Below are 21,761 nucleotides of genomic sequence, written 5' to 3'. Positions count from 1 at the left end.
TTTGGAACTTGCACAATATCCCACCTTACCAAAGGTACCCCATCCCTTCCGTCCTCATTACTCTACAAGAACATCCTCTACAAAGATATTAACTTATCTGCTACTGCTTTGGGCATCTTATATAAGTTAAGGTAGTAAACCAGTAGACTATTAAGCATAGATTTAATGAGTACCAACTTACCAGCTTTATTAATCAAGTTTTGGCTTTCTACATATTGAATTTCTCTTCTACTTTGTCTAAAAGCACATTATATATAATTATTTTTCTTTTTAAAAAAAAAAAAAAAAAACACAGTGGGGCAAGTGCCCCCTATACTTGTGACTGGTTCTGTCTTTGGTTCCATGTGACAAAAATATCAAAATCCAAATTTTTTGTTAACTTCTTAATAAAATTTTTAAATTACTCCTATCTTTCATCTTTAACCTCAACCCCGCACTATCTATTCTTCTCCAAAGATAGTCCCTCCGTCATCACCTGCCATACTTCAGTTGCATAGCCGCCGTGCCTCTCTACTTTCCTTTTCTCCGTTACTAGCGTCCAACAACACAACCATCATTGCCTTCCCTTACTATTCGCAATTCACAACGCTTTGTAGCCTTCCGTTCACAGTCGTCCAGCCCTATCGTTTATGTCCACTCAATCCTTGTTTTCTCTATCCAACCCTGCAATTTTTGTCGGTGCAGTTTCATCATCGTCGTTGTTCGCGCAAAGTTTGGTGCATCTGACCCTCTCTCTCGCACAAGCTCTTTTCCTTTTCTCTTTTACAGTTGTTTGATCTTCTTTTCCTCTTCTCTCTCCTTCATCAAATAAGCAGAAGTTAAAAGTCTGATATTCCAACCAAGCTTCCATTGCTTGAGATTCCTCTTAATACAGAAAATGAAAATAATAGCTTGAATAGCTCCTGTTGTAAGCATCAAAGCTATGCTTGAGTGATGGGTATTATTTGGTCATCTTAGTTTGAATGATGATCCAATTTGAACCCTTTGACAAAAGTCAACACCATTGTTCAACCAATTTTCAATTATCGCTCCAAACACCTTGGTCTTCCGAGCTGCTTTTCCCAATTTCGATTTCTCAAAACCAAAGATTATGGCCACACAAAAGTGATGCTTGGTATGAGATTGTAGATGGCACACACAAACGTTTATGACATCGAAGTCCGCACCTCATAGAAAAGGTTTTGAAACAAACTTTCAGCAAATTAAAGAAGAGAAAATATGGTTAAAAATTAACATAGTGACAATAGAAAGTTGTGAAAGTTTGGAATATGAACAAAAAAAAAGTTAATGTGTGATTGAGGTTGAAAATAAAGGATGAAATTGTTGGAATAAATTAATTTTAATAACCCAGATCATCCATATTGAATCATCAAAAATATATCATATCATACTCGAATGCGGAAGCGTACCTGAATTCATAAACATGAATCATACGATCGGAAGAATTTGGATCTTGTGGTTCTTTCGATCTTCCTCAACCAAAGCCTTCTGTATTCCTAGGAGGCTGTACTGTAACTCTTTTGATGGGGAAAGAGCAACAAAGGCGGCTTTGGTATATTGGGGACCGAAACCCTGAAGGTCTATTTATATTTGAGCATGGCACCCATTAAACCCTTAAGCCCAAATAAAATAGTATCTAAAGCCCAAAAGATAATATATCTAAAATCCAAAAGATAATTATCTAAAGAACAAAAGATAATATCCGGTTTTATTCTCATTTAATTCCAAATCAAAAGTAATAATAACTTATTCAATTTAGCATTTATAACAATAAATGAGATCACCATTATATAAGTCATTTAATTTGAAATAGCATAATTTGTGATTATAATTAATATATGTATTGCCCACAAATAAGTTAGGAAATCAAATAATTTTCTAACAATCTCCCACTTGGGCTGTACATATATTATTTCTTGACATAATCACATCTTTATAAACTTTATGCGCGCATCTGAATGCTATTTCTTTCATTACTTTAACAATCTGGTCCGTCTCATACATTAGATATGGAACTACCGCAGCTTTTATCACATTAAATGCCGTGACTAAACCACGCCAATCACCATCCTAATATACTCAACGACATAGATCAAATTTGGATGAGTAATATGGAAATTACATGCCAAGTGATCTCATGCATGTCTATTTCCAGCTGGTCCAACTTTATTGAGATCAAACACAATACAAATATTGCAAAATGAACATTTCATATAACATGAAATAAACCATCAACTTAATTCTGCAGAAAAATAATTCAATATCTGTCATAGGACATATAGCATGAACTCCCACTAAACCAAGGCATCACAAATATTGAAATCCATCCGAGCAGTGTGCTCATGAAAAACTTTAGGGGTCAATCCCTTGGTAATGGGTCTGCTAGCATATACTCTGTTCCTATATGTTCTATGGAAATCTGTTTTTTTCTTAAACTTTCTCCTTGACAACTAAGAACTTGATGTCTGTATGCTTCGATTTTGTCAAGCTCTTATTGTTATTGGAGTATAGTACTGCTGACTTATCGTCACAAAATATCTATAATGGCCTTTCAATGTCATCTACTATATGAAGCTTAGTGACAAAGTTTCGCAACCATATGCCATGAAATCGGAATCAGAGTACCTAATGATCTCCAAATTTTCTGATCTCCGATAAATAAGCATGTAATCCTTTGTTCTCTTTAAACAACGCATTACGCGTTTAACAGCTATCCAATGATCCATGTCCGGATTGCTCAAGTATCTACCCAACACTCCCACTATAAATGATATATCGGGATGTATGTAGACTTGAGCATACATTAAATTCCCTAGTGCTGATGCATAAGGTTTATCATGCATTGTTGTCTTCTTAAGATCATTTTGGGGTATTACTTGAGACTAAACTTGTCTCCTTTAACTACGGGTGTGTCCATTGGTCTACAACTTTCTATGACATATCTACTTAAAATCTTTTCGATATAGTTCTTTTGTGACAATCCAAGAATACCTTGAGAGCAATCTCTTAGTATCTCGATTCCTAATACAAAAGAGGCATCACCAAGATCTTTCATTTCGAATTTGTTCGATAGAAATTTCTTAGTTTCATGCAACAAGCCTATATCGCTACTGGCAAGTAGAATGTCATCAACATGTAAGACCAAAAGAATGTATTTACTCCCACTGAACTTGCGGTATACACACTCATCTATAATATTTACCTCAAAACCGTATGAGGTAATAACTTGATGAAACTTGTGATACCATTGATGGAAAGCTTGTTTGAGACCATAGATGGATTTTCTCCTTTTCTATTAGATCTCCTTAATGACACTTCTTGAGGTTGTTGAGCTTGCTGTATGGGTTGGGATTGAGGGGGATTCTCATTATTTTCCTGTGCTGTAGCAGTATCTTGAGCAACAACGATATTCTCATTGTTCTCTTGTACTGTAACTGGATCTACAGTAGGATTCTCATTGTGCTCTATAACTGTGTCTTGAACAATAGTAGGTACAAAGACCTGATCATTCTCAGTTATAGAATCCTCATCAAAAGCAACATTCCTAATATTTCCTTCCCCCCCAAACTCAACATCCTCAAGAAATCTCGCATTTCCCGTCTCAAAAATAGACCTTGATGCAGGATTGTAAAACTTGTACCCCGTGAACGCTCAGCGTAACCAACAAAGTAGCAACTAATTGTCCTTGAGTCCAATTTTCTTTCATGCGGCCTATAAGGTCGCGCCTCAGCTGGACATCCCCAAATATGCAAATGCTTTATACTAGGCATTTTCCCAGTCCAAATTTCATATGGGGTTTTGTTAACTGCTTTGCTTGGCACCCTATTAAGGATGTACACTGCGGTCTTTAAGGCTTCTCCCCAGAGTGATTCAGGCAAGGAAGAATGACTAATCATACTTCTCACCATGTCCTTAAGAGTTCGGTTCCTTCGCTCTGCAACACCATTCATGCTAGGTTTGCCTGGCATAGTGTATTGCGGAACAATACCACACTCCTCTAGGAAAAGAGCAAAAGGCCCAGGACGTTGCTCACCTGAACCGTCATATCTTCCGTAGTATTCACCACCACGATCAGATTTGACAGCTTTAATTTTCTTTCCAAGTTGAAGTTCAACTTCAGCTTTGAAAGACTTGAAAACATTCAAGGCTTGGGACTTTTCATGAATTAAATATAGATACCCGTAACGAGAGTAATCATCTATGAACATAATAAAGTACCGTTGTCCATTCCAAGAGACAGTAGGGAATGGGCCACATATATCGGTATGTATTAGTTCTAAGACATCTTTAGCTCTCTCGGCATCTAATTTCCTTTCGTTTGTCCTTTTCCCCTTTATGCACTCAATGCAGACTTCAAAGTCCGCCAAATTTAGGGGTCCGAGAATTCCATCCGACACAAGCCTCTGAATTCTCTGTTTAGAGATGTGGCCTAGGCGTTTGTGCCATAATGATGCCGAATTCTCATTCAGTTTTTGTTTTGTACCCGTTTGCAGTATTTCATTATTATAGGAATTTAAGTTAAGCCTATATAGATTATCCACCAAATGACCAGAGCAAATATTATTCGAATTGTAAAAGAGACTGACTTTATTATCTCCGAATGAACAAAAATAACCTGATTTGTCCAAATGAGAAACAGAAACCAAATTTCGTCTAAATGACGGTACATAAAATGTCTCTAATAAATCCAAGTAAAATCCACTCGTGGAACATAATCTAAAGGTTCCTATAGCTTCGACTGCAACTATATTGCCGTCTGCCACGTAGATGTATCTTTCAGCATCTCTTGGCGGTCGGCTCCACAGGCAACCCTGCATAGTGACACTTACATGAGTAGTAGCAGCAGAATCTACCCACCAAGTATCAACAGGTGCATAACTTAAACTAGCCTCAGAACAAACGAAAGTAAGAATTATACCCTTCTTTACACGCCAAGTGGCATATTTGGTACAATCCTTCTTCATGTGTCCCACCTTCTTACAGAAGAAACAGGTTGAAACTTGATCCTGTTTCTTAGCCTTTTTCTGCTGAGAAGGCGCATCCGCAGTAGTATCACACTTTCTTTTATACTTTGAAGATAAAGCCATGTGAGCATTGAATTTCTTAGTAACGAATTTCTCAACATCCTTTAGGAACTGTTTGGCATCTTTATCCTCAGTATTTGAGCCCCGAAACGCCTCAGGAATTGAGCGTTTCATGATCATAATGCTCATTCGATTGGATCTTTCCCACTTCTCTATTTTAACCTCATTGAGATTTTCCGGAGTGGAAGTGGGTTTCTCCTCTCGAAGAGCTATATCCAGATCCATACAACCGAGGACAATTTCCATGGTATCCTTCCAAACTTTAAAGTTTGAACCATTCAGCATAGGAATACTGCTAATTTGCGCAGAAACATTGGTAGCCAAAGCCATAGTTTCTGGATTAGAACAAAAGAACATGCAGTAAATATTAGTTAATTAATGGGTAAAAATCCATATTGAGATATCCAGCACAACATTAATTTTTAATCTTTGGATAGAAAAATTAACTGTAAGTGATACTCTCATTGCAGTAATCAAATATTGTCAAAATTCCTGTCACACATTAAGCCTTTCTTTGGACCGACTTAATGCGCACATGAAAACTTAAACTTCGCAACCTATTTATTACCGCATATATTTTCTATTAATTGGCCAAACAATAACCTTCCTTTGGGCCGATTATTGACCGCATAATTAATAGAAAATAAACAGAAGTGTGCAATGCTTATTATTTGGCCAAACAATAAACTTCCTTTGGGCCGATTATTGTTCGCATAAATAATAAGTATTACTTTATTCTTAATCAGTTACCCAAATATTTATTTACCATTAATATGTGTATGTAATTCGGCCAAATATAGGCCTTCCTTTGGGCCGACCAATATTCGCATGAATTACATGTCACCATATTCCTAATGTTTTAAATAAATCAATTTTCACAAAAGAGGCTACTTTGGCAGCATAATGTTCAATCAATTTATTTTAAAACCAAATCTTTATAAAATTAGTGGGTACAATAATTCAAATTGTTACTAGTTTCCTTATGTAACAATTAATTTTTTTTTTTTATTATTATTAATATGTACACATAACTTGGCCAAATATAAATCTCCTTTTGGATTAATTAATATTCGCATAAGTGACATATACATATTAATCCTTATATCCTAAACGGATAATCAATTCACTTTACACTAAATTAATGGCACACATAATTTAAAATTTTTTTTTTTTGAACAATCAGAATTTAGCAAAACTCTATTAATATTTTAAAATAAATAAATTTATTACTTAAAAAAATAAAAATTCTGCCGAGCTGAAAAATTGCCTCACAAAACATATACGTGCCTCAATGTAAATATATACATGTCTCAATGTATAACCAAATAATGATATATGTCTATCAACATATATACCGATTAACACGTCTTTACTCATATATAGAAAATTCATGATGTGCATCAATAAACATACTAATTAATACATATATGACAGACGACGCACATCATGAAAACAATTTCACGAAGCCTTTAGTGATTTTATATGTAATGTAAACCGTGCATTTGTATATATATTGATCTAATAAAAATCGAATATTTTCGATGATTAAATTATGGATGGCTCTGATACCACTTGTTGGAATAAATTAATTTTAATAACCCAGATCATCCATATTGAATCATCAAAAATATATCATATCATACTCGAATGCGGAAGCGTACCTGAATTCATAAACATGAATCATACGATCGGAAGAATTTGGATCTTGTGGTTCTTTCGATCTTCCTCAACCAAAGCCTTCTGTATTCCTAGGAGGCTGTACTGTAACTCTTTTGATGGGGAAAGAGCAACAAAGGCGGCTTTGGTATATTGGGGACCGAAACCCTGAAGGTCTATTTATATTTGAGCATGGCACCCATTAAACCCTTAAACCCAAATAAAATAGTATCTAAATCCCAAAAAATAATATATCTAAAATCCAAAAGATAATTATCTAAAGAACAAAAGATAATATCCGGTTTTATTCTCATTTAATTCCAAATCAAAAGTAATAATAACTTATTCAATTTAGCATTTATAACAATAAATGAGATCACCATTATATAAGTCATTTAATTTGAAATAGCATAATTTGTAATTATAATTAATATATGTATTGCCCACAAATAAGTTAGGAAATCAAATAATTTTCTAACAGAAATAATTTAAAAATTTTATCAAGGTTTTGGTACTTTTATCACATGAAACCCATATTTCATAGTACAACATTAGTTTTTTTGTTTGATAAGTATTTTGTCCGTATTCGCAAAATTTATGAGTACAAATAGTTATTTTTTTAAAAAAAATTAGTAAAAAAAAGTCAAAATTTATTTTATTTAATATTTATTAATTGTTGTCAAAATTAATAAATATTAAACAAAATAAATTTAGATATTTTTTATTTTCTAACATTACCAACCTTAAAAACTCTTAAATATTAAAATTGGTAATATTAGAAAAAAAAAAACAATCGATCCAAATTTATCTTATTTAATATTTATCTATTATAATGTGTATTAAATAAAATAAAAAATAATAAATTTTAATAGTTTTTATTTAATATTTTTTTATTACTAAATATTTTCATATTAAAATCAACATAAAAAGATAATAATCAATTTCTAATATCTACAAAATAATCTATACAAATTTAATAAGAATAAGTGAATTAATAACATAAATATTCTTTAATTTTGCGTCTCTTTATGTTCATATCAGTATCTTTCTTTAAAAAAAAAAAGGTTAACAAAAAAAAAAAAACCACAACTTTGCTTCCACAGCCATACTCATCACTTTATGCGTTATCAAGAATACTACTATACTAAAACTAAAACAAATACTTCAATGGGTACGGATTTGGTGTGCCGAAATTCTTTGGCACACCAGTGCACATAACACTTATGTTCGGCTGATCGGTGCGCTATTTGATGTTGGCCGTCGGATCTCTCTGTTTTTACAATTCAATGGTAGAGATTACTCTTTCTCTTCCCTCCTATGATTGGTTAGTGGGCATCATGTGTCAGAGGGGTTAGTTTGCAAAATTCATTTTGTAGCTGGTTATTTTTGTTACATTAAAAAATTATTTGGGTTTATGTAGAATTAGTTTATCATATTTTAAGAACTAAATTAATAGCAGTTAGTGATTCTGTTTAACGCTAAATCAGAGATGCTGGAGGTGGGCTGGGAAGGAAGGAAAAGTGTCGTGGACGTCCTTTGACGCATACAAGATAAGCTTCGATGTCTACGTATCCGTCACTGACCGTCAATGGAGTTGCAGGAAGCTTTCTCCCGCGAAATCACACTGCAAAGCTGCCTGCTCTCCGAAGTGCGGCATCTGCCATGACTCGTTGGTTCGGAGGATGAAGATCTGCATAGTGACCTCGCCGGAGCTGGATTCGATCACCGTCGAATAACAATGAGTGATGTTTCGGCTAGATGTATGGTTTTGCCGGAGACAACCAACAAGAAAGGATCAAAGCGGCGTGGGATGGTGGGCGACAGGATGACGAAGGAGAGACCGATGGTGTTACGGGTCGGGCGGGTTAGGTTGGAACACAATTGGTTGAACTTGGGTCAATCCTGATGGGCCTCTAAAGTATATTTTTTTCTGGAGATGCATATTTTTTCTGAAACCAATGCTGGGCTCAAGTGTTGGACTATTAAAAATGTTGTTAAAACTAGATAAATGGTTTAGTATGGTCCTTTTTACTGTACGAAAAAAATCCTCACATGGCTGAACAAGGAAGAGGAACACCAAAATAGTTATTGCATGTATAATAAGTTGTTGAACCGTTTAACAGCAATATTAATTTTCTGTATGATATAATAATTAAAATACTATGCAAAACAAACTTAGCTGATTAATGTAAGGTTTTGTCACATGTGCACTAAAAAAATGATACTGGTGCATAAAATTATAGAAACGTTGATGCATATATTTTCCAATTGAACACGGGTTGTATTCGTACAATATAGTTGGTTGAGGTTCAATACCTGTCCTTTAATGAGCAGACTTTGATGAGGTTTTTTAAGGAGATTTTATTATTTGATTTCACTAATTGGTTTATTATAACTTCAGAGAGAGGTACTTTGAAACTTGTTTAAATCAGTTCCTTCGTATTTTTTGTTGATCCAAGCATTTTAATTGGAAACATGTTTATCCTTTATAAAGGAATTTGTTCCTTTATAACGGAATTTGGCATAACATTACGATACGGTAAATAAAAATAATTCTGAATGTTTCTTCCGGTAGTGTAAAACTGATTTGCAAGGATAACTCGATAAACAGGTCTTTGATAACGCACCCGTAAATGGTTGTCGAAATATTCTGGGAACATGATTTGAAAACGTTAAATGCTAACAGCGCAAGATAATTCCCTAATTTTGTTTAAATTGCTCAAACGACTTGTTTTATTTTGGCTGATTTATAAGCAGAGGGACTGAGTTATGAGTAATTTCAAACAATTCACGATAAGCAGAGAACGAACCGATGAAAGTAGATATAATAATCGCTACTGAGTTTTAATTAGCATTTCATAAGATCAAAAGGGCGACCTAACAAACAAACCAAATAGATCATTCAGGGCTTCAGGCCTCAACAGAAACTAACACAACATAAAGATATCACACATGTGCACCAGGTCAAATACCTCCGTCACTGTGTTCACTCTGCTCCGGTTGAACGCCTGCCCGACGGGACAAAGATTTGTGCTTGACCTCCAAAACATCGACGACCCTTTGTGCCAGGTCACGCCACTTTGAGCTTTCCACCATCATTTTGTTTGCTTTGTCATACATTCGGCGAACGGTCGCTTCAGACTGTTGCTGCGCCCTGTGCAGCAACTTTTCCTCCCGGAGCCGTGTCTTCTCCTTTTCCTCCAGTTGATCCTCCTTTTCCCTCAACTTGACCATTAACTTTAACCACTCGACCGGTCGACCCTGACCTTGAAGATTTCATCTGAGATCTTTACAAGTCTAGCCTCCCAGATCTCCTCCCTCCTGACAAGTTTGGCCTCAACGAGGTCAAAATACGCGGACTTTTCATCTGTACGGACGATGTCGATCAGAGAAGGGATCGGCTGTTCCGTGAGGTCGTCGGGACTAACGGTGTGGTCGGTGACGGACTCCTTCGACATTTTCTCAGAAGTATACAGTGGAGAGAGCAGTGGAGGATGGCAGAAATAAGGAGGGGGATAAGGATAGACAGAGAGGTGAGAGAAGGAGTTACGGCAGACAATAAATGGGAAAGAAGCGTTAGGATGGATAGGGTTAGTCATTTAACGGGCACGTATACATATACAGTGTAAATTGGGAAGCTGCTTCGAATACTTTTTTTCGTAGAAAATGAGTAATTCATGTACTTCATTTTTTTGGGAAAATAAACGATTTATATTTAAACTAGTTCGATGGAAGAAAAAAAAAGAAGAGATAACAATTTAATTACATATTGGCTTAAGTTAACATTTCGCATTAATATAGTTTTAAATTTGTTTTTAAAATTATTTTTCAATGCTCAGCTTTAAAAATTACGTTTACGATCTCTTTGATTCCCGTGCCAAACCCACAAACGAAGCATCGGTTACAGTGGGCGTAAATGAAGGCGTATGTGGCACGGTACCTAACTTATCTGGTAAGGCGTTTTGCAGTATATAAGTTCCCTCCCCAGCATTCCTTTATCGCATCTGGTGTTCCATACTAACGACGGTCCTCCTGTAACCTCCCCCCCCCCCCCCCCGCGTCCAACAAATTTAAATTAAATAGGATGAAATTGGGTGCAACCTCCAACAAAGGCAGAAGGGAAAAGAATGCCGGATATGGGAGAAGGAAAGGGAAAGGGGTGCCCCACGCGGCTGTCCGCTGACTCTTCTGCATTGCAAAATATGGGAGAGAATTGCAGCAAGGGTTACGTCGGCCTCGATCCAGAATCTGTTTAACATGCAGGCGACCTGCAAGGTGTTTTTGGATGCAGCCCGTTCATCTGCGGTGTACAAGGTGGCCTCCATGGCGGAGCTACCCGTCGCGTTCGGTTATGACGACGAGGACCGTCCTGAGGATGGGTTCCTTTATAGAAGCACGCGCGCATGAAATCCGGTCGCTATATTCCGTATAGGGATGAGAGAATTCTTCTAGATGGGGCGATACGTCGGTGGGATCGACACCCTGCTTGCGGCCGCTGAAGTGGGCGATGTCCAAGCCCGCTACATGTGTGCGATGCTGCTACTTACGCCAGGTGTTGGGAACGAGGCGGACGCTGGCAGGGGGTTGAATTGTATGCCAACGTACTGCTGCTGGAAAAATCGAAACGTGTAGAGAACTCTTCGGGCAGTTGTTCGCAAATCCGCTGATTGGGGTGAACCTGTCGGATCCAGGGAAGCCCGTCGTCTGCCGGTCAAGCGTCTGCCCGACCCGCGGGACCATGGGTGCCGCCAACGATTTGTCGAGTGTGTCGTGCATCCACTACCTTGCCGAGTTCGAGGTGTTGCATTTCTTTAGTCTGTTTACGTTCAAATGAAGCTTCGTTGTAACCAAAGTTGAATGTATTTCATTGCTAATGATTCGGGTGGTTGAGTTTGGTGGCTTTGTAATTTGCCGCTTTCGTGGGTCTGACAAATGACATATTCGAACCGATGCATATCACCATATTTTAAACGCTCACACGCATAACCTTCGATAGAAGCACTATTTCATAACTTCATTGGCAAATAGGCCATGCCGAATATAAAAAAAAAACAAACAGACCAGAACAATTCAATATTAGTGTTGGGCCTAAACAGTACAATACTAGACCTAAACATACATTGTCGGGGAGGGGAGGGGAGGGGTCGGTTTACGGTGTCTCCATCCCATTGTTGCACTGACCCCTAAGACCTGGGACTTTACATGTCCAGCAAAATGTTGGCCAGCTGTAGTATGATTTCTCCCAGTTAAGTCTTGAGTTCCTATCTCTCTCTCTCTCTCTATCTGGGATACACGGTACTCAATCGACGCAACGACCTATTGTATGTCCTCAATCAATTGGCTGGCTGCAAGTGATGTAACTTTGTTAGCAATATATTGATACCGACGCAAGTGACTAGACGTGGGGGCGTCGCAAGAACACATTTTTTGCTTACCATATGCACCTGGTACCGCTGCGGGAGTCGTCGTCACCGTCACCATTATATCGTGCCGTCCGCCATGAAGGAATCGATTGAACTCAGACGCCGGCGGGAGCTCGCTGCCGAGGCCCGGAACAGGCGTATTCGTCGTCACCGTCGAATCGTGCCGTCCATCGTGAACAAGTCGATTGAACTTCGACGCCGGCGGGAGCTCGCTGCCCAGCTCCATAACAGGCGATGCAGTCACCTGGAAGTAGTCGTTCCAAGCGTTCACGGCCTCTTGGTAACTCCGGTAACGAAGAAGCAGGTTCCGTGGAAAGCCATCTACCTGAGCTGATGCCGACTCGCAGTTGGGGTATATTCCAGGTATCCTCCCTCTAAAGACGACATACCACCCACCTTCTATTCGCATTGCCATCCGACTGTTAGAGAAAATCTGGTACACCTTGCAGAGGGAGAGGTGGTTAGGCTTGATGGTGGAATACAGTTTATGGGTTTTTGTCTCACCTGGAGGCTAAGAAATGGAAGAGTAAATAAGTAAATCAACTAGAATAGTGCAACAGCAGTCGAGGTTTACTTGCACGCGGACCCTATGTTCAAGAGTAGGGGTGTAGGGACTCTAGGTTCAAGAATAGGGGTGTACTTGCACCAGCAAAGAAAAAATTAATAACATTTGTCTTATTCACCACTATTAAAGCTCCTTTAAATTACTTCATTCTTGAGAATATTAGCCCCACCTAGGAAATGGGCATCCAGTTAAATACGATAAATACTTTTTTAATCAATATAATTATTATACCATCTGAACGTATTGGTAAACAAAAACGTCTAGGAAAACGTATGCGGTACTGAACCACAACCCCCCAACTCCCTCCCCCCAATGGCAGTATATTAAAAAGCAAAATGCCACAAGCTCAGTTACAAACTCGTCTATCCACTTTATAATCTCCAATAATCCCTCCACGAAGTCCTTACAAATGGCCGGAAGTTCCTAGAAGGACATTAAGAAAGTGGACATATCTGTTCAACACAAATGCCCGCTGAATCTTCTTCCTCGTGAAATATGGTCGAGTATTGCCACGATAGTTGCATCGAATTCGATTGAGGATCTGTTCAACATGCAGGCAACGTGTAGGGTGTTCCTCGGTGCAGCGAGTTCAGACGCTATATACAAGCATGCGACGATGTCGTATAAATTGTTAGCGCACTTTTTACTTCACTTCGACGGGCCTGAAAGGATATTCCTTGATCGCTGCGTGGAAGTAGGAAATATGGATGCTATAGTCCGACATGGGTTCGCGGAGTATCTCCGATTTGGCCACCGTGACAAAGGGATGGAACTGCTTGCTAAGGCCTCAACGGAGGGCAGCGTCGAAGCAGGTTACCTGTGTTCCATGTTGCTAATTTTTTATCACGAAGACGAGGAAGACGTACAAAGAGGTGTTCAAATGATGGAGGTTTTCCGTATTTCTGGGCAGCTCGAGAGCTACACCAATTTCTTGACAGACGTTTGCAAAGATACCACGGTGCTCTTGAAAAAAATGTTTGCACGCATCTGAACGACCGTGACTATGTACCACTCTTGTCAATCCTACCCCAACTGTACTGTTGTGGGTTTCTCTTTATGTAATCCTCCAATACGATGGCTAGCAAATGCCGGTTTGTTATGATCCTTCAATAAACCCTTTCGTTAAGCCCTTGCTATGCGTACTGATGGTGTAATTCATTTTATTTTATTTGTTAAAAAATTGTCAGTTTGATCAATTAAATTATCATTAATTATGTGGATGGCACAGACAACGCAGTTAATGCGTATCTTGGCTATAAGCCTATAACTTAGTCCAAATAATGCTTTCTTCTTGAGTGGGATATGATCTGAACTTTGCACTATTACAGTGACGTTTGAATGGACAGAATACTGTTTATCCAAGCAATCTAATTTGAAAGATGCTTATTTCCTATAATTTCATATAATATTAGGATATAATAAAAACGATACTATGTCGTTCCTAGTTAAATATGTGTTCCCAGTTAAATACGATAAATACTTTTTTAATCAATATAATTATTATACCATCTAGACGCATCGGTAAACGAAGAAAACATCTAGGAAAACGTATGCGGTACTGTACCACAACCCCCCTTCCCCTCCCCCCAATGGCAGTATATTAAAAAGTAAAATGCCACAAGGTCATTTACAAATTCGTGCATCCTCTTTATAATCTCCAATAATCCCTCCACGAAGTCCTTGCAAATAGCCAGAAGTTCCCAGAAGGGCATAAAGAGAGTGGACGTATCCGTTCAGCACGAATGTCCGCTGAATCTTCTTCCTCACGAAATATGGTCGAGTATTGCCCCGATGGTTACATCGAATTCGATTCAAGATCTGTTCAACATGAAGGCGAGTTGCAGGTTATTTGCAGCTGTATGCAATTCTGACGCCGTGTACAGGCATGCCTTGGGATTGGTGTTGCCGATTGCTTGCTTCCTGGACTATGCTGGGCGGCCTGCAATGACATTTCTGCTTTGATGCGCCACAGCGTGGAATCCGGCCGCTCTGCTCCGGATGGGGATGGCTCATTTATTCTTGTTTGGCCACCGCAGAGGTGGTATACAGACCCTGGCCAAGGCAGCAGAGTTGGGCGATGTGGAGGCCTGCTACATCTCTTTGATGCTGCTACTGTCGCTTGGTGACAAGGACGAGGATGAGATCCGCCTTGGATTCGAATTTTTTGGTGTGGTCCGTGAGTTCGGTGTTGTCAAAAGGTGCAGAGAGGTCTTCACGCAGGTGTTTGCGGGCCCGTGGTTGGAGATACCCCCGGCAGACCCAGAGGAGCTCATGTCATGCCGTTTCGGTAGTTGCCGTACCCGCGAAACCATGGATGATGCGAGCGATTTGTCCAGTGTGTCGTGTGTGCAATGCCTGGCCGAATACGAGGTGCGGAAGTTCTTGGGGACTGTTTATGTTTAAGTAGTTTTCTAAACCCCGATGATGGAGGTGCTGATCATGCTCCGTGCGTGCATTGTCGGTCAGACTATGATGTAATCCGTCAATACAGTGGCTAGCAATTGCCGGTTTGTTACGATCCTTCATTAACCCCTTCATTAAACCCTTGCTAATTGCTATGCGTACTGATGGTGTATTTTATTTTATTTTGTAATTTTTTTTGTTAAAAAACTGTCTGTTTGATCAATTAATTTATCATAATTATGTGGAGTACACAGACGACGCAATTAATGCGTATCTTGGCTATAACTTAGTCCAAATAATCCTTTCTTCTTGATTGGATATGATCTGGACCTTGCACTATTGAAGTGACGTTTGAATGGACGGAAGACTATTTAGTCAATCAACCTTTTACATCATCGGAAGGTTTTTTTCTGGGGCTGGGTACTAATCCTGAATTTATACAAAACTAGTAACTTGGATAGGCAATAGGGAGTGACCGAAAGGGGTCAGGTAAAAAATGGGTACGAGATAATTTTTGTATGAGCAATGATAATTTACGATGGTGTATAAAATCTGTACAAACGTTGAATAATGAACATGCGGATATGCTCCAATTGAACCACGAGATTGTATTCGTATAATATAACCGGTTGAGAGATTGAATACTTGTCCTTTAAAGAACAAAATTTTCTTTCATATGTTAAGGAGTTTTTATTATGTAATTGCACTAAATGTTTTATTATAACATGAGAGAGAACTAATTTGAATTTTGTTTCGATCAATGGCTTCGTATTCTTTGTTCATCCAAGCAATCTAATTTGAAAGATGTATTTCCTATAATTTCCCCAGGTCAATGCACATAGCCGATGGGTTCAGATCAACCAATCCATTTTTTGTCAAGCCAATCGTACACCCCCTGACATGCCGTTTTCTCGTAAGTGTGCCGACAATTATTTTTAAAGGCAACTATTTCTGGTGATATTGTTCTAGTCAATGATTTCATTGCTCTCACCCTAAAAAATATGTCATCGCTTCCAGCCAAATGTCCCACCTCTGCCGGGAGTCTACGAGGATAGCCCAATTTTGATTACCAACGAGAGGGGCGCGTAGACCGTTCAGTATACGCACTATGCCGAGAGGACGAACGGATGTTTTGGAGTAGGCTGGTCTGCCTTAGCAACTACATGCCAACTAAGACACGGCTATGTGTGTGTCTTTGAGCGGCTGGCGCCGCAAGACTACCGGTTGCATATATATTGAGAACTCCTGTATCCTAAACCCCCCAACCACCACCCCCCACCCCATCCAAGTAACTCGGTCCATGTTATTTTCTTGCCTCCGTTTGTCAAGTACAATGCTGCAAGCTGCATGTCCATATATTTGTATCTTTAATCTATATTTTATTTTTAGGCATACCTTGCCCTCATTAACTTATGCTTTAGATGATAAACACGATAATATTTTCTGGTGTTAATGTGCACGTAGCATTGCAAATAGAGTGATCTCCCAATATTAGAAAGGTATGTCAATTAGTGCCAATGGCTGTGAAGTTTGAATGTAATTTTAAGCTGTGAAGTTTGAATATAATTCGCTTCACTTTACCTAATTTTTGTAATTTTGAATTTTGAAACTTCACAATGATTTATTAATCTCCTAAAAATGATAATTAGTAGTAGTTATTTATTGATTCAAAGTTGTTACCGTACTTCATTTAGTGCATTCAATTCACACATCCGGTGTTTTAAGCGGGTGTTTTAAATTACATCCAGAAGCCATGATCCATTACAAAGCATTTCAAAACCGCGATTGAACCACATGCATTTTCCAACGAGTACACAGGCTACTGCAAGACGTAACCAGTTCCGAATGTCTACTACAAAGAGGCAGACGAAGGGAGCTTTTTTAGGAGACGTGCATCTGAATATCCACTAAACGTTACATACAAAATATCCACTTACCATACATACAAAATATCCACTAAACATAGAATCTCTATAAAGATGCCCCCTAACTACCATGTCCGGTTCAACAAAAGGGTCAACAACGAGCGATACATAATACATCAGGTTTGACAGTGGATTTGCAGCTCTTCGCACGACACCACTTCACACCTCCACTTCTGGAATCAGTCGTCGCTTCCTCTCTATGGTTTTACTGAAAATACACGATTAAAATCAGCTAATTATAGAGCACAGCCACATACCAACGAAGGCCAACATAGCAAAAACTTGTTTTAACTTTGACGGCATATAGACATCCTCAGGTATATGTAGTTTAACAAAATCAACTTTGTAATTCAGACGGTTCTGTACCAAGATGAAATGAAGACAATATTCGGTGTGCGGCTACAGCCTACTGAAGAATGTGAAAGGGTTCGACCAACCTACCGTTGCAACACACGGTGGTGACGACTGTAGGCCCCCTTTGCTCAATCAGCGAGAGACATGACTGGCCCGGATGTGTTGGTCTCAGCGAAGTCGCTGTTAACAAACCCAGCCTGCATGTCACTATCAGAGCATTGGAATAAAGGAATCTTTGCGGTCGCATACAGATCGCCGGATAGGTTATCATAGAGCTGACACCAAGGTAAAAAACAAATGATTAGAACCATTTAACAGGGCAGAAATCTTAACTAGATCATCTATAAAGCGACTAACCCACCATGTCAGTGTCCATCGAATCCATGTCATCTGCAACTGCGCTGGATGACTCCATTGTGCGGCGGTCTGGACACGTCGTCTTGTTGTGTCCCACCACCCGGCACAAACGACATCGCTGGGGTTTCTTTTCACCGTGAGCACCGTTACCCTTTGTATTGCGCCTGGGTGGATTCTGCGCCGGGGCTCTGCCACCCTCAGTAGGTGGCCCCTCGGGTGGAAAACTGGTGTCCCCTGCATCTTCGTTCTCGAAGTGCTTCAGCATCAGCATGGCAATGTCTCTTGCAAACTAGAACTTTTCAGTGCTGTGACATGCAATCTTGCACACTTTCCAGTACCAATCCATCAGGCACTAGTGTTGCGTCAGTTGTACAGAATCCCAAATCACGCCCATCGACTGCACCGCCACAAGTTTTGCATCATTGGTCCATCTCGACAATATCAGAGACCTTGGGATTTCATGAACATTGTTAAGAACAAGCACCGCAATTATATGTTCGTAGGGGACCCCGAAACATTCCATTCTCATGCACGTGCATCGGACCGCCCTCATATCAGACGTTGCAACAACACGCCAATCCTTTCCCGAAGTGCCGTATCGAGAGACGGTGTGGATAAAATAGAAACTGTTGTCTTCATAATCAACCACCCTCATTGCACAGGCCCTGTCAAGAATGGGAACAAAAAAAATAGAAAATTGTCTGAGTGTAGTTCTGCACTCCGCTCCAACTGTTTCAGGTTGGTGGTCATAACAGGGTCACCCTTTGTACACTCGAAATCAGCCTCCACTTTCTTTGCACGCACGAACATCAAGCATCGATGGAAATGACGTAAAAACTCAGTGTAACTATATCGAGACTTAACATACCGTGATATCACAGTGTGCAAGGCCTCGCACCTTGATGTTGTTCGAAATCCGGCAAAGAACTTTCCCCGTATGTGTGTTGTGGCCCAACTGTGCCTTCTCTCGTACATGTCTTGTACCCATCTTTTATCGGCGATGCCAAATTTCTCAACCATCTCAAACCACTTTCTCTGGAATGTTCGGACCTCGTAGTCGCCAAGCATGCAATCCCTAAACATCCTGGTGAATTTAGGCTTTTCGATGTTGCTCGTGGTATTTCGGAGTAGATGCCAAGCACAGATTCGATGGTGAGCCTCTGGAAAAACTTGCTCGATCGCAGACTTCATTTGCCTGTCACCGTCGGTTATTATGGACATGGGAGCCTTCCCTTTCATTGAAGTTTGCAACTATTTAAGCAGCCAGACATAGGTCTCTTCTTTCTCGTCTGCCACCAGTGCAGCGGCAAAGACAACCGTTTGGTTATGGTGATTCACACCGGAGAATACTACAAGAGGTGAAAGGTAAACGTTTTTCTTGTACGTTGCATCAAATGCAACCACGTCTCCAAACACCTGGTAATCAATTTGGCTGGTGCCGTCACACCAAAACAAATGTTGCAACACGCCCTCACCATCAACAACTTCCTTGTAGTACAGTGCTGGATCATTTGCCTTGCACTCTTGAAGATACCTTAGGCACGATTCCGCATCTAGGCCACCCTCCCTTCGTTGCTTCCCATTTACATTGTGCATGTCCCTTGTTGCGTACGGGACATTATGATATCCGCCGGCTAGGCTCGCCATAAAATCGTGGATTCGCGAGACGCCAATGCCCCCTTTGCGCATGTCGTTCATCTGCTCGATGTCTGCTTCGCTCATCCTCCGATGGCCTGGGAGCATGGAAGAAAATCACAACTCAAGAACGTGGTGGTTATGCATGTCTGAAAAGTACGCAACGTGCCAACGTCCTGATTCATCGTCCATGCGGAGTAGCATCCTTGCAGGGCATCCACACCATGTCTCGGCCCTCGGCCTCTTTTGCTGGTTAGGCATCGAGTAGAATTTTGGGGATCGGTACCCTTGTTGGTGGCACACGAACTCCTGCTGTATCCTTACTTCGCCACGTTTTTCGCTTCTGGAACGTCTCGCGCCGAAGCCATGGTGCTTTGCATATTGCTGGTAGAACTCAAATGCAATGTCAACATCTGCGAAATTAAAGCAGAGAACATCCTCCTCGCTCAAGTTCAAAAATTCAATCCAACCTATCGATTCGCCGGAATCAACAGCGTACAAGTCATCATCCGCATAATTGTCAGACATTCCTCCGACGCCGTCCAAATTGTCTTCCATTTCAACCGCATCCCCATTGTCGACATCGGCCTCTTCATGATGGTCGTGTTCTGTTTCATCTTCCTATAAGTCGTACTCGTCCGACTCCATCCTTGCAAAGCCTTCGCCCTCAAACGATCCAACTCCGTGGTCTGCTTCGTCGCACATTTCTGCTTCCTCGGCGACATGCACGCCCCCAGTGGTATCTTCATCCCAGCAACCCTGTGCCAAACAGCAACAATGCGGTAATTTAGCGAAACACGCAAAATTGGGGGATGTCCTTCCAAGAAAATTGTAGACCTATGACGAAACAAAGGGAGATATTTGTAAATCAAGTGAAGGGTGATAATACAACGGGTACCTTCTTTCCATTGATGGAGACGGCGAAGCCATCAACTGCCGAAGACAACCGACAATGCAGATCAGACTCCGTTGTCGTCAGAGGTGAGAAAAATAGAATCGTTAACACTGAACACTTTCTCAATCCCAAAGAAAAATAGCGTTTCGTGGTTCAAAATCTCCGAATCTCGTCGGATGAGTTGCTGGAACAAGACGCTGCCCAAGCCACCGTCGGTGAGTGGTTAGGAGAAGGAGTTAAGCTGAGTCGGGAGAAGAAGGAGTTAGCGGCGGTGGAGTTAATGGAATGGACGGTGCGATTGCGACGGAGGGGAAGGGGAGGAAGAGAACTTGGGCTGGAGGAGGCACTTAGCGGCAGTAATAGTTGTTAACCAAATGCTGAGTGTCCAACTAATTCTGACCATTAAGTTAAATGTATTCATTTTAAAAATTCTAAAAGTGATCCCTCTAACTTATACGAAATTGCGAAAAAAACCTACAAAAAATATGTATTTTTATTCTTGCCTCCTTCGACTGACTGGTGCACCAAACAAAAAAATGGCGTTTCAGTGCGCTATGTATAGCCGCCCTACTTCATTATATAAAGCATAGATTGACATAGTTGGTTTTTATTATACTACTAGCATTATATTTTATATTATAGAATTTATTATGATATAATATTTTTGTTTTAAGAGTTATATATATTGTTTTTTAACGTACTACAAAATCAAAAAATTTTCTATTATTATTTCAGTTACCTTTAAAAAATTATGTACAAAAATTTATAATACTATTTTTTTGGATATTACGCATGTTTTAACCCAGTTATAAGTAAAATTTAAAACTAATCATATTTAACTCTTAATTGATGGAAAAAAATAACGAGGATAGTAGGATAATTTACAACATTATTAGAAATTAAGGTTATAATTGATAACTGAATAGCATTTTTTTTTTTTTTGAAAAAAGTGAGAATGATGATATTGTGACGATATAAAATAACGTGGCAAATCACCCAAAAAAAATCGAGAGAATATATAAATAAGTCATTAAATGAATATAAGTCATCAATTATTTTTCATTAATTAAAACAAAGCAAATACTACACGGCTTTTCAATAATATTAATATATTATTGAATATACGATAGAACTTATAAAATCATTCCCATATAAAACGGCTGATTAAGAATTTAAGATTATATATATATATATATATATATATATATATATATAACAAGAATAAATGAGACTATGCATCATTGGCCCCTTTTTGGTTTTAGGATTTTTCAAAGTTTATCTTTAACAAGTGCATTAGTCTACCGTACCTTGGAATCTTGGATAATTGCTGACTAATAAACCATAAGTAGAATACAACACCTTTCTTAGTTAATTAACTTAAGTTGCAAGTTATCTAATATCAAGTATCCAATTTTGTTCCCCAAAAAATGCTTAAAACTTTGGGTAAGTACGTACTTTATTTGG

At 39.4% G+C, this 21,761-nt stretch overlaps 4 protein-coding genes and 1 pseudogene across 4 annotated transcripts; 2 read left to right on the top strand and 3 right to left on the bottom strand.

Annotated features, from left to right (window-relative positions):
- The first annotated feature begins 13,344 nt into the window (after window positions 1–13,344).
- Window positions 13,345–13,719, top strand: LOC107627889 (uncharacterized). The gene has a single exon (XM_016330702.1). It carries the CDS (start codon window positions 13,345–13,347, stop codon window positions 13,717–13,719), a length of 375 nt encoding a protein of 124 aa, XP_016186188.1.
- A 751-nt stretch (window positions 13,720–14,470) lies between these two features.
- Window positions 14,471–15,131, top strand: LOC148575368 (uncharacterized). Its single transcript, XM_088506196.1, has 2 exons — window positions 14,471–14,585; window positions 14,701–15,131. Exons 1-2 carry the CDS (start codon window positions 14,471–14,473, stop codon window positions 15,129–15,131), a joined length of 546 nt encoding a protein of 181 aa, XP_088362322.1.
- Window positions 15,132–17,538: 2,407 nt separating this feature from the next.
- LOC107627888 (protein FAR1-RELATED SEQUENCE 5-like) lies at window positions 17,539–19,006 on the bottom strand (annotated as a pseudogene).
- Window positions 19,007–19,018: 12 nt separating this feature from the next.
- On the bottom strand, window positions 19,019–19,489 carry LOC148575367 (protein FAR-RED IMPAIRED RESPONSE 1-like). The gene has a single exon (XM_088506195.1). The coding sequence runs from the start codon at window positions 19,487–19,489 to the stop codon at window positions 19,019–19,021; it is 471 nt and encodes a 156-aa protein (XP_088362321.1).
- A 30-nt stretch (window positions 19,490–19,519) lies between these two features.
- LOC107627886 (putative protein FAR1-RELATED SEQUENCE 10) lies at window positions 19,520–19,960 on the bottom strand. The gene has a single exon (XM_016330699.1). The coding sequence runs from the start codon at window positions 19,958–19,960 to the stop codon at window positions 19,520–19,522; it is 441 nt and encodes a 146-aa protein (XP_016186185.1).
- Between the last annotated feature and the right edge of the window lie 1,801 nt (window positions 19,961–21,761).

This window comes from Arachis ipaensis, chromosome B2, assembly GCF_059453495.1.
Source record: "Arachis ipaensis isolate K30076 ecotype BB chromosome B2, ASM5945349v1, whole genome shotgun sequence".
Classification (NCBI taxonomy): domain Eukaryota; kingdom Viridiplantae; phylum Streptophyta; class Magnoliopsida; order Fabales; family Fabaceae; genus Arachis; species Arachis ipaensis.
This window is presented reverse-complemented; position numbering and strand designations above follow the sequence as displayed.

Bases quoted from the DNA above. Each gene is read 5' to 3' on its own strand.
- LOC107627889 (XM_016330702.1), top strand. From the start codon at position 13,345: ATGTCGTATAAATTGTTAGCGCACTTTTTACTTCACTTCGACGGGCCT.
- LOC148575368 (XM_088506196.1), top strand. From the start codon at position 14,471: ATGTCCGCTGAATCTTCTTCCTCACGAAATATGGTCGAGTATTGCCCC. The intron at 14,586-14,700 runs GTATGCAATTCT...GATGCGCCACAG, and splicing joins GTTGCAGGTTATTTGCAGCT to CGTGGAATCCGGCCGCTCTG.
- LOC148575367 (XM_088506195.1), bottom strand. From the start codon at position 19,489: ATGAGCGAAGCAGACATCGAGCAGATGAACGACATGCGCAAAGGGGGC.
- LOC107627886 (XM_016330699.1), bottom strand. From the start codon at position 19,960: ATGGAAGACAATTTGGACGGCGTCGGAGGAATGTCTGACAATTATGCG.